Source organism: Gracilinanus agilis, chromosome 1, assembly GCF_016433145.1.
Source record: "Gracilinanus agilis isolate LMUSP501 chromosome 1, AgileGrace, whole genome shotgun sequence".
In the NCBI taxonomy this organism is placed as follows: Eukaryota; Metazoa; Chordata; class Mammalia; order Didelphimorphia; family Didelphidae; genus Gracilinanus; species Gracilinanus agilis.
The window spans coordinates 449,229,284-449,247,409 of record NC_058130.1 but is presented as its reverse complement, the minus strand read 5'-3'; the positions used below and the strand labels follow the sequence as shown (position 1 = coordinate 449,247,409).

At 38.7% G+C, this 18,126-nt stretch overlaps 1 protein-coding gene across 1 annotated transcript in view; it reads left to right on the top strand.

The window, feature by feature from the left end:
• The first annotated feature begins 4,099 nt into the window (after nt 1–4,099).
• The window catches only part of RETREG1 (reticulophagy regulator 1), a 188,902-nt gene continuing 174,875 nt past the window's right edge, over nt 4,100–18,126 (top strand). Inside the window, exon 1 of the mRNA XM_044665561.1 lies at nt 4,100–4,449. Coding sequence (XP_044521496.1) covers nt 4,100–4,449 — 350 coding nt within the window. The remainder of the gene's footprint in view (nt 4,450–18,126) is intronic.

The following is an 18,126-nucleotide window of genomic DNA, read 5'->3' as shown; positions in this document are numbered from 1 at the left end:
CTTTCCTTTCCTTTCCTTTCCTTTCCTTTCCTTTCCTTTCCTTTCCTTTCCTTTCCTTTCCTTTCCTTTCCTTTCCTTTCCTTTCCTTTTTCTTTTCTTCCTTCCTTTCTCCTCTCTTTTCTTTTTTCTTCCCTTCTTTTTTCACTCCCCACCCCATTTCTGCTTTCATGACTTAAGTCTACATTCTATAGAATTCATTTAGGTCAGCTGGCCCTTGTACAAGAAATAGATATACCACATATCACTAAACCTTACTTGAAACCTTTTTGTGTTGGGTAAGACCCATCAAAAAAGCAGGACTACTTCCACAGTGTGATGGAAAAACATAGGAAAAACGGTTCCAGAGCCTTCAGTTTGGAGAAGCAAAAAAAAAAAAAAAAAAGTGGTCATACCATGAGAAAACACAGGTTTGTGTCCTGCTTCTAATACTATTTAGCTATATGATTTTAGGTAAGTCACAATCTCTAAAAGCAAAACTGGGGAGATTTAAAACCGTTTGACCATAGTAAAGGAATATTGATTACTAGTCATTATGGAAGGGGATCTTTAGTGGAATGCCCTGGGGATCTTTTTATGAGTCAGTTCTCTTTAACATTTTAATTAGTGACTTTGGTAAAGGAATAGGTAGAAACTTATCAAATTTTTATATGACACAAAGCTAGAAGGAAAGTGCTTGTCTGCTTGTTAACAGATGGATGAGTAGGTCAAGATTCAAACAAGCTGGACTAATGAGCCAAATATAAATTTATGTTCCCATGATGCTAATGTGAACCTTAATAATGACAAAAAGTTTCAGTTAAAAACCCAATTGCACAAGTGCAAGAGAGGCATAGTTAGACTACAGATCTGGAAAATAGAGCTAGAAGGCACAGTGAAAGGTGATAGATAGCTCATGTGCTCCAGCACTTTGGACTGGCTGAATTTATTGGAGGCCATGAAGCAGAGTACAGAATTGGACAGAAAAGGTAGGGCAGGATGGATTGACCATTTGCTTGTTGGAAAGAATACCATATTACTGATATCACGAATACACTGGAATACAGTATTTGTTAACTTGGGCCCCCCCAACATCAAATCTTATGACTATGGTAGTGAATTTTCTGGAAAAAAAGATAGTTTTTATAGGTCTAAAAATAAGGTTGTCCCATATATATTGTGCAGTTCTGGATTTAATTTTATCTTAGCCATCTAAGAATTTGATAAAATTATAAGCAAATGTTTCTTTAAATGATCAAGGACAGTACTTTTAATCCAGGAATCAGCAACCTATTTAGTTCTGAGAGTCACCAGTAGAGTTAAGCAATGCTCATTAGGTACCACTGGTAAACAGGTTTGGCTGCCTTTGGAATGGAATGGGGGTGGTGGTGGGTGTTTGGGTCCCTTGATCTATACTAAGATTTAGGCTCAGGGGTAAATTACATTGTGCTTTCCCTTACTCACACCCAACATTTTTAAATAGGCAAAAACTAGGTAAAGGTGATTACCAGGAACAATCCTGAAAGAGAAAAATTGGTCATAAAACATGTGGTCTGGAGGAAATTTTTGGAAGGAAGGGAAATCTGACAATAACACTATTAAAAATTATTTAGCAAAAGCAACTCTCCACATTGTCAGGGACTGCTGTGTGTGTGTGTATTTTCCTCTCACTTCTGATTCTGGAACATAATTCGTAAATTTGAGTTGAACAAAATGGTTGGAGGAGAAAGATAAAGTACTAAATGAGAGGAAGCTATTTTTGAGTAACTCAGAATGTCTGTGAATAAAATACATAGAGACAACAGTGTTCTGGGAAGAATTATTAAAGTAGGCTTTGAAGAATAGTGTTGTTATTAAATTAGGTTTTAAATCATTTTTTATCCAAACATCTTCCAAGTATGTTTAATGCATTAGGTTCTTTCATCTTTTCTGGAATGTATTCAGCCAGTTTATGAGCCACAAAGCAAAAGCAGTATTGATATTTTATGTCAAACTTAAAAGCAACCCACCAATAGCACCTAACTGCATCGCACACAGTGTAGGTCCATTAGTACTTAATAAATGCTTTTGGCTTGTTTAACACATGGCTTTGCCATTTACTACTTGTAGGGCCTTGGACAAGTCACTACCTCAGTTTCTTATCTATAAAATAAATGGGGTGGATTCACTAACTCTTAAATCTCTCTAGCTCTCAATCAGTTATCTTATGACCTTACACCAAACTTGTCTTAACTTTTTTTTTTTTCCAAAAAACAGATCCTCTCTCAAAGAGAAAAGATTGGCCATCACTAAGAATATTAAAAAAATAAGAGAAGCAGTTCTTAAGTCGTTTGCAAGAGGAATGCCAACAAGGGTTTGATTAACCTCAGCAGCTCTGTAGCAAACCTCCCAACATGACGACTTTGAAGTGGACAATGGCTAGTTCTAAGCAAGACCTGACAAACAAAGGTATGAAAACAAAAGGTTTGAATAGGATTCCTTGAATTGTCCAAAAGTGATTGCAATAGGTTAAGATTGATCAAACCAAAGACCTGAAGTAATTGCTTCCATTTGCCCTCTGCACCTCATAAATAACTGAGAAGGAAATAGGAAAAGAAGAGGTGTACCTAGTAAAGTGTGAGTACCATTCTCTCAGGTGCCATTCAAAAACTGGGTTACAGTCATCAGACAAAGCCCAAGATTTCAGGTGGGATGGGGAATTTAGGATTGTTTCAACCTCTGCCTTTCTGAGAACACTGGGGCTAGTGGATTTATCCAGGAAGATGTAGGTCCAAGTCCTGGCTTCTGACACACACAAAGTCATGGGACCTTGGGAAAGTCACTTCTCAGTAACCCAGGCAACTCTCTAAGACAATCAGTTGCTTAGATAGTGACAACCTTCGCTGGTAAAAGAATTTTCCTCAGCAGTGAAATAACAAGGTCAATCCCTTTCCTTGAAACCAGTGTGTCTAGATAGGACATTATATGATTTATGCAAATCTCAGTTTTACCCCACATGGAACAAATGAGGAAATTGGGGCCCAGAAAGTCATTAGAGAGCCTTAATTGGGGTCAAAGAATCACAAATACACACCCCTTTGGCTCTCTTGCTTCTTTCCACCCACTGCTCCTTCATCCTCCTGCCCTAGATATGGTTCCCACTCTGCTCATCATCACCAAAGCCTTCTTTCTCTTGCGTGCCAAATGGAGGAAGCGGTCTGGTCCGCTCGAGATTTGACATCTTTTGACTTGCTCTCCCCATTCCATCACTCAGATACCCTCCACAATATGGAATCGAAGGCGACTCCTTCTGCGACTTTTTCTCCAGGAGATCTGGGGGATGTAGTTGGGAGGGGGGAATCGAATAGTCGCCTTTCACTTAATCTGCCTCTCGAAATGGAAGCATAGAGTAAAAACTGTTGAATCACGGTGAGGCCAGGAAAGGGTGGATCGGGCTTTCTCTGTCATACTCACAGGCGCACCAAGCGTTCTCCCAGCAAGCCAACTTTCCCAGGAAGTCCTCACACTTCGCCCCGCCACTGCCTCCCCAAACCCAAACCTGCAGTCCCACCCAATTTGCAAACCGCCCCCAATTAGGATGCATGCACGCCGCACCCCGGCTATCTGTCCATCCCCATCTACTAGCTGGTCTCAGGCTAACCTGGCCACACCCACTTCCTCTCCAGCTAGCAGCAGTCTTCCCACCCCATCAGCTGGTTCGGTGTTGGGCAGACGGCTGCAGCCTGGCCCAGCCCGGCTCCCAGAGCAGCTGGCAGCCAGCTCGGGCTCTGTGACGTCACAAGCCCCCCCCTCTTTCCCCCCCAATCAGCAGTTCGGTGCGCGGCCGCCGCCCGCAGCCCCAGCTGCAGCCTCGGGCTAGTCTCGCGCCCGCCCCCTCGGCCCCCGGCCGCCCTGCGCGCTGCATCCACCCACACTCCTCCCCTCTCGGCCCCGGGGAGCCTCGGAGCCGAGGCGGAGGCAAGCAGCAGCAGCAGCAGTAGCAGCAGCAGCAACAGCAGCCGCCACAGCAGCAGCAACACCACAAACACTCCTACGACTACCACCATAGCTAACCAACACCCAGCACCGATCGCAGGGCTCTACCGTCCCTCCGGGCCCCAGAAAGCACTAGTGGAAACTGAAGATGGCGAGTCTGGGACCCCGGGAGGAGGAGCAGGAGGGAGGATGCTGTGTGCGGGCAGCCAAGGTGGCTGCACCAGCTGCTGCCGAGGAGGATGAGGAGGAGGAGGCTGCGGCGGCGGACACCCAGCTGGGGGCTGCGACTGTGGTCCCACCGCCCTCCAAGGAGACCGTGGCGGAGACCTATCGGCCGCTGGAAGAGCAGGAAGCGGCTGGTGGCCGCGTCGCCGCCGCCGTGACTTGGCTGCTGGGGGAGCCGGTGCTGCTGCTGAGCTGCTGCGTCGGGGATGCTTTGAGCTGGCGGAGGCCACTCCGCAGCCTGGTGGGCTTTGTCTGCGCCAACCTGCTGTTCTGGTGAGCGCTCCCGGGGCCTGGCCTGGCGGGGCGGGAAGGCGGGAGGCTGTGGGGGGAGGGGCAGGTTACCTGGGCCAGGTGTGTCATCCCATCCAGGGTCAGGAAGAAGCCGAAAAAAAGTTAGAAGTGGGGCCACCTAGACCCGTTGCTTTTCCTGCCCCCTCTCCCTAGTTCTTAACTTTCCTCTTCCAAGCCCTTGGCTGTGAACGTGTAGGATAACCCCCCTTTTGCATATTCACAATTACTTGGCTGCCGATCTAGTGGTCTGCCGAAAAGGCCAACTGCTAAGAATGCATCTGTTCATCCCTGTCTGGTGCCCAGCCTGCTTAGAAACACATTGGTAGCGCCTCCAGAAACATGCATGTATTTACTTGCTCATCCTTGACTGCATGAACCAACATATGTGAATTTGGGTCCCTGAATGCAAATCACAACAGGTACATCCAGACAGACTCCTAGATACATTCTGGGCTGCTGTTTTCATAATCCACCTGAGGCAGCGACTGAATGATTTGTTTTTCCTCTCTTGGGATCCAGTTTGCTGGATCTGCTCCCTGATGAGAAAATACAGACAAAGCAAAGCAAACAGGTTGATTATAGACCCTACACAGTCTAGAATAGAGTCACATTTTTATTATTTAAAAATAAACGGGACACTACAGGGATGGTCTATTGATGCATTATGTTCAACAGGTTTGACTCCAAAATGGTCATCTTCAAACATGCAAATGAAGGACCTAGGTCTTTAATTATAGAAGTGCTTTGTAATCTATTAATTGCCAGCATAAACTCTTAAGAATAAAGATCTTCCACTGTCAAAAGAATTCCTACAACAACCACAACACATAGAACCCAGAATAAACATTTCTTATCATAATAAATTCCTTGTTATAACTAAGGGTGTGGCTCTTCTCTGCCTAGGAGGAACAGGAAGGACCTTTCCCTTTGAAAAGTCTTTTCAGAGTAGCTCCCCGCCAGTTCCGGTAGCCCTTCTTCATGTGACATGATTTTTCCAGGTCTTTTACCATCTTGCTTATTCTTTTCTGCCCCTGCTTCAGTTTGTCAGTGCCCCTTAGAATAGTACCCCAGCTGAGCATAGTACTCCAGATGTGTATGGAATAGTGCAGAGTACAAGAGACATTTAATTAGCTTTCAAGTTAATCAGTGTAGTTAGTGTATGCTGCAATTTCCTAGAGACTCATGGAAGTCAAGGAGATTTTTGTGCAATTAGAAACTGATAGATCCTGATGCCTCCAGGAAAATGAGCTATTTTCTTGGTAATATCAATGTAACTATATTGTAATTTATCCAGTTTTTCTAGATTTCTTTTTTTTTTCCCTGTATCAGTATCTACACATTTATCTAGTTTTGTCACTATTTGACATAGCGACTTGGATTAAGGGGAAAAATGGTATTAGACAGCTAAGGCCTGGAGTCAGAATGACCTGAATTCAAATTCTACCTCATATGCTAGTAGCTGTGTAACCTTGGCAAATCATTTCAACTTAATGAGCTTCAGTGTCCTCATTTGGGAGAAAAAAAAAAAGCACTATTACTACTTACCTCACAGGGTCGTTGTAAGGATCAAAGAAAAGTGTAAAGCATATGTAAAGTATTTTGCAAGCCTAAAATTGCTATATAAATGCTAGTCATTTTATATATGTGTGTGTGTGTGTGTATACACATATATTTATTAGGTAGGTACAACTAGCTTTTAGAATTTAGATAATCTAGTTTAGTCTTCTCTTTTTACAAGAGAGACAAAATATATTCTAAATAAAACTCTAATACTTCATGGATTCGTTTTGACTTTATGGATACTCTTATCACTTAGTTGTTACCCCTTTCACACCTTAGTAGATAGCCTGAGTTCCCCCTGCAGATAAAAAAACAAAAACATTATCTGTTGGCTATAGTTCTGAAGACGAGCCTCTCTGAGCTTAACTAGCCTAGTCCTCAGATAATAATGCACTCCATTTGTAAGGACAATATTCAAAGCTTTTCCAGCTTGGTAGAACCTGACAGGGGTTTGTGCTTTTCTGAGATAGCCTTCAGGAATTCTTGGGCATGTCCACTTGGAGACATTGCAAGAAGAACTGAGTGAAGGATGCTATTTATTAAAAATGACATTGCTGTCTACGTCCTAAATGAAGTTATAAAGAAATGCATTTGATATATTACACTTCTACTGCCTGTCTTTCAATAATATTAAAGTGTTCAGATTTAAGAAATGGACAGAGGGACTTGTAGTGTAAAGATCATGGGGCTGGGAATCAGGAGATATTGGTTCTGGTTGTCTAAGTTATCAATTTAATGAGTAACCTTGGGCCAAACATATTATCTTTTTGGGCCTTAATCTCTTCATCTGTAAAATGAAGGGGGTTCAACTACATAACTATGAATTTTCTCTTCCAGCTCTAATTTCTAAATGAGTCAAATGAAAAAGTTATTTTCAACACAATACATAGATTTACCTTTTATTTGTGATTGGGTGACTTCAACTGTTTTTACTTTTTTGTGACTATACATGGATTTTTTAAATAGAAAAAATATTTCTGAGTCACAATTTCTCCTTCCTTCTGAGTGATAATTTCTTGTATTTTTGACCCATGTTTCCCAACTCCATAGTGTTTCTTTCTTAACATTTGCTTGCTACATCAAGAATCCTATGGTTAGAATAAGTTCAGCCTCTGTTAATGACAGTAACTTATTTTAAACATCATCTTTTTGGGGGGAGGGGGTCATCTCTTCAAAGGTCTTGAAATTATGTCACCTAAGGTTCTGGTTCTTCCCTCTCTGTCCTCCCCTCCCAACTTCAGTTCTATGTCCTTGTTCTTTCAGTGAAAAGATGGTGAAGTCTAATAACATTTATTTGGATTTATACTGGATTTAAAATCAATTTATATTGGGGTTTCTAGTTTTGATTAAAAACACAAATCCTGATCATATACTTTTCTTGTAAAACTGGTATTGATGAATGCTTTTAGAATTTCTATAAAATAAGTATTAGTCTTACTTCTGGGCATAATGCTAAAATATAATGACCTACCTACTATGTAGAATTATTTTGTGGCCTATTGTCTTTTGATTCATCATGCTACTTTGACATGTTCAAGGGCTGAGATATTTTTTAAAAATGCAGGTGAAAGGTTTTGTACAGGTCAATTTCTTACTTTTTTTTCAACTCTTGCTTTCTGTTTTAGAATCAATAGCTGTGTATTGGTTCCAAGACAGAAGAACAGTAGGGTCTAGGCCCTTGACTGAGGTTAAATGACTTGCCCAGCTAGGACTTCTCATCTCTGGGCCTGGCTCTCAATTCCCTGAGCCATCTGGCTGCCTCCAATTTCTACTTAATGAATATTTCCTCAGACTTCAGAGTACTGCTGTAAAATCTTATCCTTGTGCTTATGAGGAAGCCAGAATACATGTAGAAAAATTGACTCACTTTAGATGGCTAAATTGATCTCCAGAACTAAGGTTTTCATTTTCATTGCTGTCACTCATACAGTTCTTCTCTGGCACTCTGATGTATTTTAAAGATACTTACATAGTAAGAAGCATAGAGTCTTGGATTTGAAAAGCACCATAGAAGATCATTTCATTCAACTTCCTATCCAGTATATTCCTCTGTTACGATATTCTTAACCAGTAGGCAAAAACATTGTAAGCATCCCTAGTGATTGGAGTCAATACAGCATGAACCAATTAGTTCTACTTTTGAATATATCAAATTCTTCTTTATACTGAAAATTCAAATCTAACTCTACCTATTGGTACTAATTCTGTCTTTTGGAGGCAAGCGTAATATCCTGAAAGAAATATTGGATTTGGGATCCTAGGACTGTGATGACTAGCCATGATGGAAAAGTGGAGGAAGAATTACTACCCAGTCACCCTTCTTCCTTGGCTTCCCCACAGCAACTCTAGTAAAAATCTAAGAACAGCACCATACTGAACACTGGGAAAAAAATGAGAGTTACAGAGGTATGACTTGGAAAAAGAATTAAGAACTTAGCATAAAAGATATAGAACCTCCAAGTATAGACTCCTTGAAAACTATAATGGACCAAACCAAAGTTAATGACTATACATAAGACAATAATATTAAAATAAAGTCAAAAGATTGAACTAAGCAAAAGAAAATGTAAGGCTATCTCCTATCAAAAACAATTGAAACAGATCAAGAACTAATTCAAGAATCATTGGATTACCTGAAAACTATAACCAAAACAAGAGACTAGACATCATGTTGTAAGAAGTCATGAAAGAAAACTTCCCAGACATATTAGAACCAAAGAGCAAAATGAAAACAGAAAAAATCCACTGGTCATCTCCTGAAAGAAGCTTCATGATGAAAACTTTCAGGAATGTGATACCCAAAATCTTGAGGTTCTGGGTCAGAGATAAACTAGGAATTATATAGCAATAGATCTGATCATCTAAGTGAAATTGGATGACTATATAAATTGCCCAGATTAATAGAAGAGGAAATAGAATACTTACATAATCTCATCTCAGAAAAAGAAATTGAACAAGCCATCAATGAACTCCCTAATAAAAGAAGTCCCAAGGCCAAATGGATTCACAAGTGAATTCTACCAAACATTCAAAGAACAATTAATTCTAATACTACATAAACTATTCAGAAAAATAGTTGAAGGAGCTCTACCAAATTCCTTTTATGACACAAATATGGTAGTGTTATCTAAACCAGGAAGAATGAAAACAGAAAGAAAATTGTAGGCTAGAATCCCTAATTATATTGATGCAAAAGTCTTAAATAAAATAATAATAATAATAATATAGCAATATATTACAAGGATCACACACTATGACCAGATACATTTTATACCAGGAATGCAACGATTAGGAAAACTATCAACAAAATTGACCACAACAAAAACAAAACATTTCAACAGATGCAGAAAAAGTTTTTGACAAAAAACCAACACCCATCCCATTCCTTTTAAAAACATGAGAGAACATTGGAATCAATGGAACATTCCTCAGAATGATAAATAGCATTTATCTAAACTCTTAGCAAACATCTGTAATGGGGATAAGCTAGAAGTCTTCCCAGTAAAATCAGGAGTAAAACAAGGAAATTTGATATTATTACTCTTCAAATATTGTGCTAGAAATGGTAACTATAGCAATAGGAGAAGAAGGCGAAATTGAAGAAATTAGAATAGTAAATGAGGAAATAAAGCTGCCACTCTTTGCAGGTGATATGATGGTATACCTGGAAAATCCTAAAGAATCAAAGATATTCTAGATCCTAAAATCCTAAAGAATTAAAGATATGCATTGAAACACCAATTCTCTATTTCTTGTATAACTGGACAAATTATTGAACTTTTCTAGACCTTAGTTTCATATTCTCTAAAGCCATAGAGTTAGACTAATCACTTCTGCGGTAAAGCTCTTTCAGCTTTAAATTCCTAACCCTATGATCTTAATTAATGGAATCTACTCATACCTCTCTATGATAAATCTTCTACTATCTGAAGATAACTATGCCCCCAAATATGTCTTAACACTTGAAATCTCTCAACCGTTTCTTACATGACATGATTTCTAGGTCCTTTCACCATCCTGGTCATTCTTCCTTGTTTTTACTTCAAGTTTTCAGTGATCCTCTTAAATGTGGTACACTGAATTGAACTCGGTCCTTCAAACATGATCTGAACAGTGGGGCCATTATTATCTTTCCTCTCCTAGACAAGTACAGTTATGGATCCAAACATTTCATTAAAACTGGTTTTTCTTACCCCAGTTGGCTGCTCATGTCCATCTGCCATTTGATAACTAAGATAAACATTTTGATAACTCTGATGAACATTTTGCACTTGGTTTCTAGAGTGCAATGTTTAAGCCAGAATCAGAAAAGTCTGTCCGAAGAGTAATATATAGATAGAAAAAAGCAAAGTGAAGGAGTACTTGAGTGAGCAACCTAAAACAGCAATTAAATATTATGCCCATTTAACAAATTAGACCTTGTAGTTTCCCCAGAATATTTCATTGTTAGAGACTGATTATGTTGAGTGACAGGTTCCTTCTGCATTGAAAGCAATACATAGATTCCTCTTGTTGATCTGTCCTCGACTCTTGTCCTGGCATCACTTGGGATTCCCAGTGAATACAGTTGATCAACAAGGATTGAGTATATGCTATTTTTTCTATTGTTGTTGACCCTTCATTTTAGAAGAGCAGTAGTGATATCATGGAGTGATGTCTTGACTTGTTTGTAAATTGGATATAAGAGGACAAAGTTTCAAAAAGCCATATTCTTTGGGAATAATGATGAGAGCAATAGCTCACATTTCGGTAGCACCTTAAGGTTTATTAAAATGCTTTCTACCCAGAACTCTGCAGTATAATGAGTACAATTATTATTGTCCATATTTTACAAATGAGCAGCTCAGAGAGGTGACCTGATTTGCTGAAATGCATACAGCCATAAAGTGGGAATCTGGGAGATTCAAGCTTTGCTCTCTTGATTCTAAGTTCAGTGCCCTTCCCATATTACCATTTTGTAAAAGAAGTATGCACTGACTCTTTTATTCCTTAGCACATCTCATGACAAATTAATAGGCACTACTAATCAATCATAACTTTGGTGAGTGAATGATTTATTACCATTCATTCACTGCAATCAAGGAGCTTGCAAAATAATTAGGAAAAAAATTATTACACAGGAAGTAATTAGAAAATAGTACAAAATTGCCAATTTGTAAGGGACACATACGTACCATAACATTTCAGGCCACACAACACTATAGTCATAAAGCTGGGAGAGAGGGGCAGTTCATCTAATCAAACTGCCTTTGCGGTTGAGGAAACTGAGGGTGGAAGTGACTTGCCCAAGGTAAATAGAGGTATTGCAACTTTATAGAGTTACAGTAGTTAGCTACTGAAATTTTGGTTCATATGTCAAACAATGGCTTAAAAAAAGGTTGTGAGCTACTGTTAGACTGTATGGCTTTACTTTATCGATATTTTAGGTGAGATATTCCTCATATTTTGATATATTTTTACTAAATTCTTATTATTGTTCTACTTTTTAGTCACTAAATTTTTTGTCTTGGCATAGTTTAGATAAAATTGCATTCAACTTAATGTTACAACTAGCACCATACTAGCTTACATGAAAGATTTCAAGCATAATTCTTAACTTTTGAAATTTACATGATTAAAAGAGATAGTATAGACATGCCTGTGTAGAGATACTTTTTAATGTGTAAACCTAGTCTGACTTTTTTTTGAATATTTTAAAAGCATAATCTTTTTTTTTTTTTTTTTTTTAAAACCCTTACCTTCCGTCTTGGAGTCAATACTGTGTATTGGCTCCAAGGCAGAAGAGTGGTAAGGGTAGGCAATGGGGGTCAAGTGACTTGCCCAGGGTCACACAGCTGGGAAGTGTCTGAGGCCAGATTTGAACCTAGGACCTCCCGTCTCTAGGCCTGGCTCTCAATCCACTGAGCTACCCAGCTGCCCCCTAAAAGCATAATCTTAATGTCCTCTAATCTCTGCTAGATTTCAAATTTTGACAAGAATTTATTATTTTCCAAATATTATATCAGCATTCATGTCAAGTTGCAGTCGGAAGCTGTGTTTAGTATTGCAGAAAGGACTCCTTTGTACTCGTGGCCCTGCTTGACTCTTTTGGAACTGAGGGCAGAACCACCCAAATGGTTTCTGACTTGCTCAAGCATGGATCACATTCTTTACTATTACAGATTTATATTTATATTAAAATGTGGGCAGAAAGCATCCATTTTTTAATCTTGTCCTATACTGGTCAAACATGGCACTGCATTCATAGATAAAGGCAATGACTTGGCAGTTGGGTGGTACAGTGGATAGAGTGCCAGACCTGGACTCAGAAAGACCAGAGTTCAAATATGGTTTCAGATACTTACAGGCTTTGTGACCCTGGGCAAGTCCCTTAACCTTGTTTGCCTCAGTTTTCTCATTTGTAAAATAAGCTAGAAAAGGAAATGGCAAACCACTTCATTATCTTTACCAAGAAGACTCCAAATGGGTTAGGCATGACTAACAAAAACAAATTGCTAATGTAAGATATTTTACTATTATAAAACATTTTACTTTAACAAGAGGTCTTGCTTTCAGGTGATGATCATTCTGCATGTAGGACAGTGAGAGCCTTATAGTATAAGATGAAGGAAGAGGACATCGTATACATATTCTTATGTATGATAATATCTTACTTATATAGTACTTTAACATTTACGAAGCACTTAAAAATATTATGTTATTTGATTCTTACAACAACCTTGTAAGGCACAGGCTATTATTATTTCCATTTACCTATGAGGAAACTGAGACTGAGAGATTAGGTGACTTGCCCAAGGCTACACAACTTCTAAGTGTCTGGGACTGGATTTGAACTTTAATCTTATTGATTCTAAATCCAGCTCTCTATCAACTGTACCACCTACTGTTTTGTTGCTCTGAAAAATAAAAAAAAACACATACACACTTTATTTCCTAGAATCTAACTTAAAACCAACTCCTCACATACAGTGTTTTAGGTCATCTACCTGTCTTTGCACAGGCTGTTTTTCACCTTTGTCCGGAATGCACTCCCTCTTCTCCTATGTCACTTAGGAATCCTAACTACCTTTAAAAACACAACTTGGGTCACTTCCCAAATGAGCAGTTTTTCCCTGAGATCCTTGTTTCATTCTTTGTATTCCTGGCACATAGTAGGCCCTTAAGAAGTGCTTCCTGATTGCTTATCCCCCACCCCCAAATATTTCATTTCCTTTTGCATAAACTTAATTGTATACATGTTTCTCCTGATAGAATAAAAGCTGCTTGCAGCCAGGGATGGTTCATATTTATTTTTGTATCTTAAGATAGTCATCACTTAATACTTACTGAATGATTAATCTTACTCTTTTTCATATACTGCTCTTCATTCCTTTCCATTTAGCTCCTACTTTCTATTAAATTTAATTCAGGTTAACAAGCATTTATTAATGAATTCATAGCTTTAGCCTTCCCGCAAATGGTAGAATTTAGATATCATGCCAGTTCATAGTATAATTTGGAACAAGAAATAGTTTTCTAGAAGGGAAAATATAAATTAATTATTTCATTGAAGTATCAAACCCATTATCTTTTTTTATTATATATCACTAGGATAGACATTGTACTTTATCAGTTCCAATATTTTCCTTTAGGAAATAACCCTCTATGGTTATTCTTTCTTATATTATAGTTATTTGTGAAATTTGCATCTTATCTTTGTTATTGAAGTATAAACTCAGTGAAGGAAGAGACTGTCTTATTATTTTTGGTACTGCCAACAGTTTGCCAGTAGGCATTCAATAAATGCTCAACAAATGAATTAAATATGAATCTTTCCCTGAGATGATAAACAAAGCTCTTGCCCCAAACCACTTAGTGAGGTTACAATTGTTATAAAGAAGGTATCTTTACTACTATTCTAGTTATTATATGGTATATTAATCAGGGAAGCAGTGCTTTGGATTCCCTTGATAGCTGGTGCAGGGACACCCAAGTCCTGTCACTCAGCTGGATGTTATAATAACTGTCCTTTCTCAATAACAGTGCCCAGGCAGGATCCCTAAAGGTCAGGTGGATGAGAAACCCTTTCAGGTCCCACCTGGGGTTGGATTGATTATTAATATTGGGCTCTATTAGCCTTGGATAACATTTTCAACTGACTGCGTTGCTCCCTCCCCAAGAGTTGTGATGTAATAACTACTCAGGAAGGTACTTAATAAACTTTATCTATAGATGTTAATAAGGGAAAGGAATAATCAGGAATGGATTGGGGATAGGAGACCCTGTCACTAATGGCTATGATCACTAATCCCTCAGGTCTGTAGGCTGTTTCAGTAATGCTGGAGCTCTTGTTCTTCACCTCCTCTGGCTCAGCTTAGCCACGGCCAAACCAGAGAAAGCAATCTGCTTGGTTGATACAGATATTGATGATCCCTCTCAGCTTCTTATTGCCAGTTGTTATGTCAGTCCTACAGCCGTCAGGAAATACCTCCCTTACCTCCCTCTGCTTCTTTTCCTTCCCTCTTCCTGGTTCCTAACTGGGCCTGGATACCTAAATATCTAATGATGGTTCAGATGTCTAAATATCTAGGAGGAATTCAGAGAGAATCAGAAGACCCATGTTCAGAGATCCACAGGTCAATGCTCCAAGATCAGATCAATGTCCAAGGCCAAGGGTTCCAGGCCAAGGGGTCCAAAACCAAAAGGGCCTGTCAGATGGCTGTCAGGGTATTTATATCATCTGGCCAACTGCCTTTCCTCTTGTCCTCATGGCATCTGGGAACATTCCAATGTCTCCAACTGTCTTCACGTGTCAATCAAGGTGAGACTCACAACTCTCAGAGTTTGAAGATGACACAATTCAGAAATAGGAATTTATGTGCCTTTATATTCTTCGACTCCACTGGACCATATCTCTCCATTTAAATTTCTAATATGTAGAGTGAAGAACTAACTCTCCATAGATATTTATGTGGCACAAGTTAGATTCCAGTACTTGTGCTGCACTCATACTTTTTGAAATAGATCTAGCTCTGGCGCATTTTGGCAAGTGTGGCAATTTTATGATACCCTTACATCTTAACAAGGATATCCATTGAGGAAGAATTGTAATGCTGATGAGGAAGTATTAGTTTAGGATTTAGTCCATCATGAATTAATTTCTGGGGAAAATGAAGAATTGACCCTGGCAAACTTTCATAGAAATGCTTTGTAGTAAATTATCATAAAGAGGAACTCAGCATTATTTTCTAAAATCAAAGAGAATTCAATAAGCTTTTAGTACATTTGTTCAGAGAATTAAAAAAAAGTAAAAACTTCTAATTGCTTGGTTCATGGTCTTTTTATCTTCTAGAAGCACAGTTTAAAAAGAAAACAAAAAACTCCTTTCTTTCTTCCATTCTGCATCTGGAAAGCTCCTCACCCAAGTATTGAATGATATAATTTTAAATTTTAAATTGACAATATTGCATTAAATTATTAAGCAATGTTATGTCTGTGTTGTGAATAATTTAGTAAATGCAATATTTATCAACATCAGAACATATCTGTTTATCATTTTTAACATCTGAAAGAAATTCTTTAATATGAAACACAAATTTTATACAATTAGGAAAAATAAGAACATAATGGGGCTGTTGTTACTGAAATTAGACTTTGCTCATCCTCAGGCTCTGAACCTCCCTTGGGTAGTTCTGTATTCCCTAGGGGAACCTTAGATGGTCAGAACAGAAGATATAGCTGGAAAGACTAATTTGGACCTTAGCTATTGAAAATTCCTGACCTGGGCCAGATTGAAAAATTGAGAGGAGTTGATTCTAGACACTGTTCAGTCCAATTCTTAGCCTATAGTCTATGAACATGTTTTAAAAAATATTTCACTCACAGAATTTCAAATACATTTGATGTTCTATATATAATAGTTCATGCATTTAAAAAACATTATTTTGAGAAGGGAGTCATAGCCTTTGCCAGACTAGCAAAAGCATTCATTACACAAAAGATTAAAAAATTCTGTTCTAAAGATTTAGATCCATTCCAGGAGGAGTGCTGTGAAATTAGACTACAGAAAGGTTCCTTGTGGATCTACTTTAAATCCCAGAAAGGAGAGGTTAGGAAAAATTAGAATTGGTCTATTCACATGGAATTTTTTTTGGACAGAGTTATTCTGTGACTATTTGATGGCCGAGAGTCCCAAATTCCAGAATTCTGTTTTTTGGAGATTACCCAAAGTTTATGTTATGGGCTCATGGAGAAGGGTAGAAAGGAAGTCTCTTTTTCCTAGGTCCAGAAACAGAGTATTTTATAAACCCTATCCATACTTTTGAGTGCTGTAATGGGAAAGTGAGGGATATATTATGTTATATTCTGTGAACCTATCCAATTTATTACTTATGCATTATTTTATTTTCTACTTGCTGAAAAACTCCTATTTGGAGATGAATTAAAGGTTTAATGGAATTCAGTACAGAGTTGTAAGGTACCTTTAGCAGAACAATTTGTGATAACCCTTGAAGAAAAGTATCATGTTCTTCCTCTCAAGTAATCTCTAGGTTGAAAATGCCCGTTTCCTTCAACAAATCATTCAATACTTGGCATGATCTCAAGGCTCTTTTTTCCTTCTGGTCTTTGTCTTTCAGATCTGGTCTCTGTATGTTTTCTAGCTTATCATTGTTGTTTCCAAAATGTGGCATCCAGAACTAAACACAATACTCTAAAAGTGAATTGATCAGGGCAGAATGAAATTAAACTTTCACTACTCCTAGAAGCTATTCCAAAATCTGGTAGGTTATATGTGAAAAAAAACAAAACAAAAAAACCTCCAATTCTTGTTCCTCATAGATTTGGGTTCAAATTGTGTGTATTTTCAATATCACTTATAATGAAAATAGATTGCTAGAGAAATGTTGATAGATGTGTTCTCTTTGCATCTATTTGTTATTCTTCCAACTTTATCTATAAATGTTCTTTGAATAACTTTGCTCTTTTTATTTTTTTTAACTCTTATCTTCTGTCTTGAGTATTGGTTCTAAGGCAGAATAGCGGTAAGGGCTAGGTGAGTGATGGCAAACCTATGGCATGAGTGCCAAAGATGGCACACAGAGCACTCTCTGTGGGCACTTGACCATCTTCCCTCCCCACCCCAAGAATTCATTACTAGAAAGGCAGAGGGACTTGGGCGGAGCTGCCCCCTTCCCCTTCTCTACTATGCCTGATGACATTTTTTCATATTACCTGCCCCTCTGCCCAGCAGCCCAATGGGAATGCTTTCTCTCTCCCCTGTATGGGGTAAGGGATGGGAGACATACCCAGCATGTAGTGGGGGAGGGGCACAGCACAGCACACAGTCTGGGGAAGGGGAAGGTTGGGGGTTGGGCACTGGCACTGGTCTGGGGGGTTTGGTGGGGTGGGGCCTGGCCCTCCATCTCTAAAAGCTTCACCATCACTGAGCTGGGTTATTGGGGTTAAATGATTTTGCCTTGAGGGTCACACAGCTAGGAAGTATGTGAGGCTATATTTGAACCCAGGACCTTCCCTCTCTTAGTCCTGGTTCTCTATCCACTAGGCCACCTAGTTGGCTCCACACATCTCTTTCTCTTAAATCATGTAGTCTTCCCCCTAGTTCAATTGCTCATCTCTTTTTGTCTATGTTATTGTCATAGATTTTATTCTCTCTTTCCAAGCCAAACTTCACACAGCTGTCAAAGTATTCTTGATTAAGATACAGAGCTGACTATGTAATTCCATTGCTCAAAAACCATCTCTGATTTCTCTTTTTTCTAGGATAAAGAACAAATCTTCAAAGTGACATTTAAGGCCACCCAGTTCTACCTTTTTATCCTTTTTTTTCACATTATTTCTCTCCATGTACTCCACATTCTAGTCAAACTCAACAGGCTTTTTTCCTAATGCAGTATTTTATCTGCTGCCTCTCTGTATTTGCTCAAGCTTTCTGTGTTGCCTGGAATGTGTTCTCAACTAATCTTACCTTTTGCATTCCTCACATTCCTTAAATATTCACCTGTTTTTTCCTGTGAAGCCTTCTTGACCCTTCCAGGCACTAATGTTCTCTTATTCCTCAGTTGACCTTCTTTTTACCATGTAGATATTGTATCTCCCCTG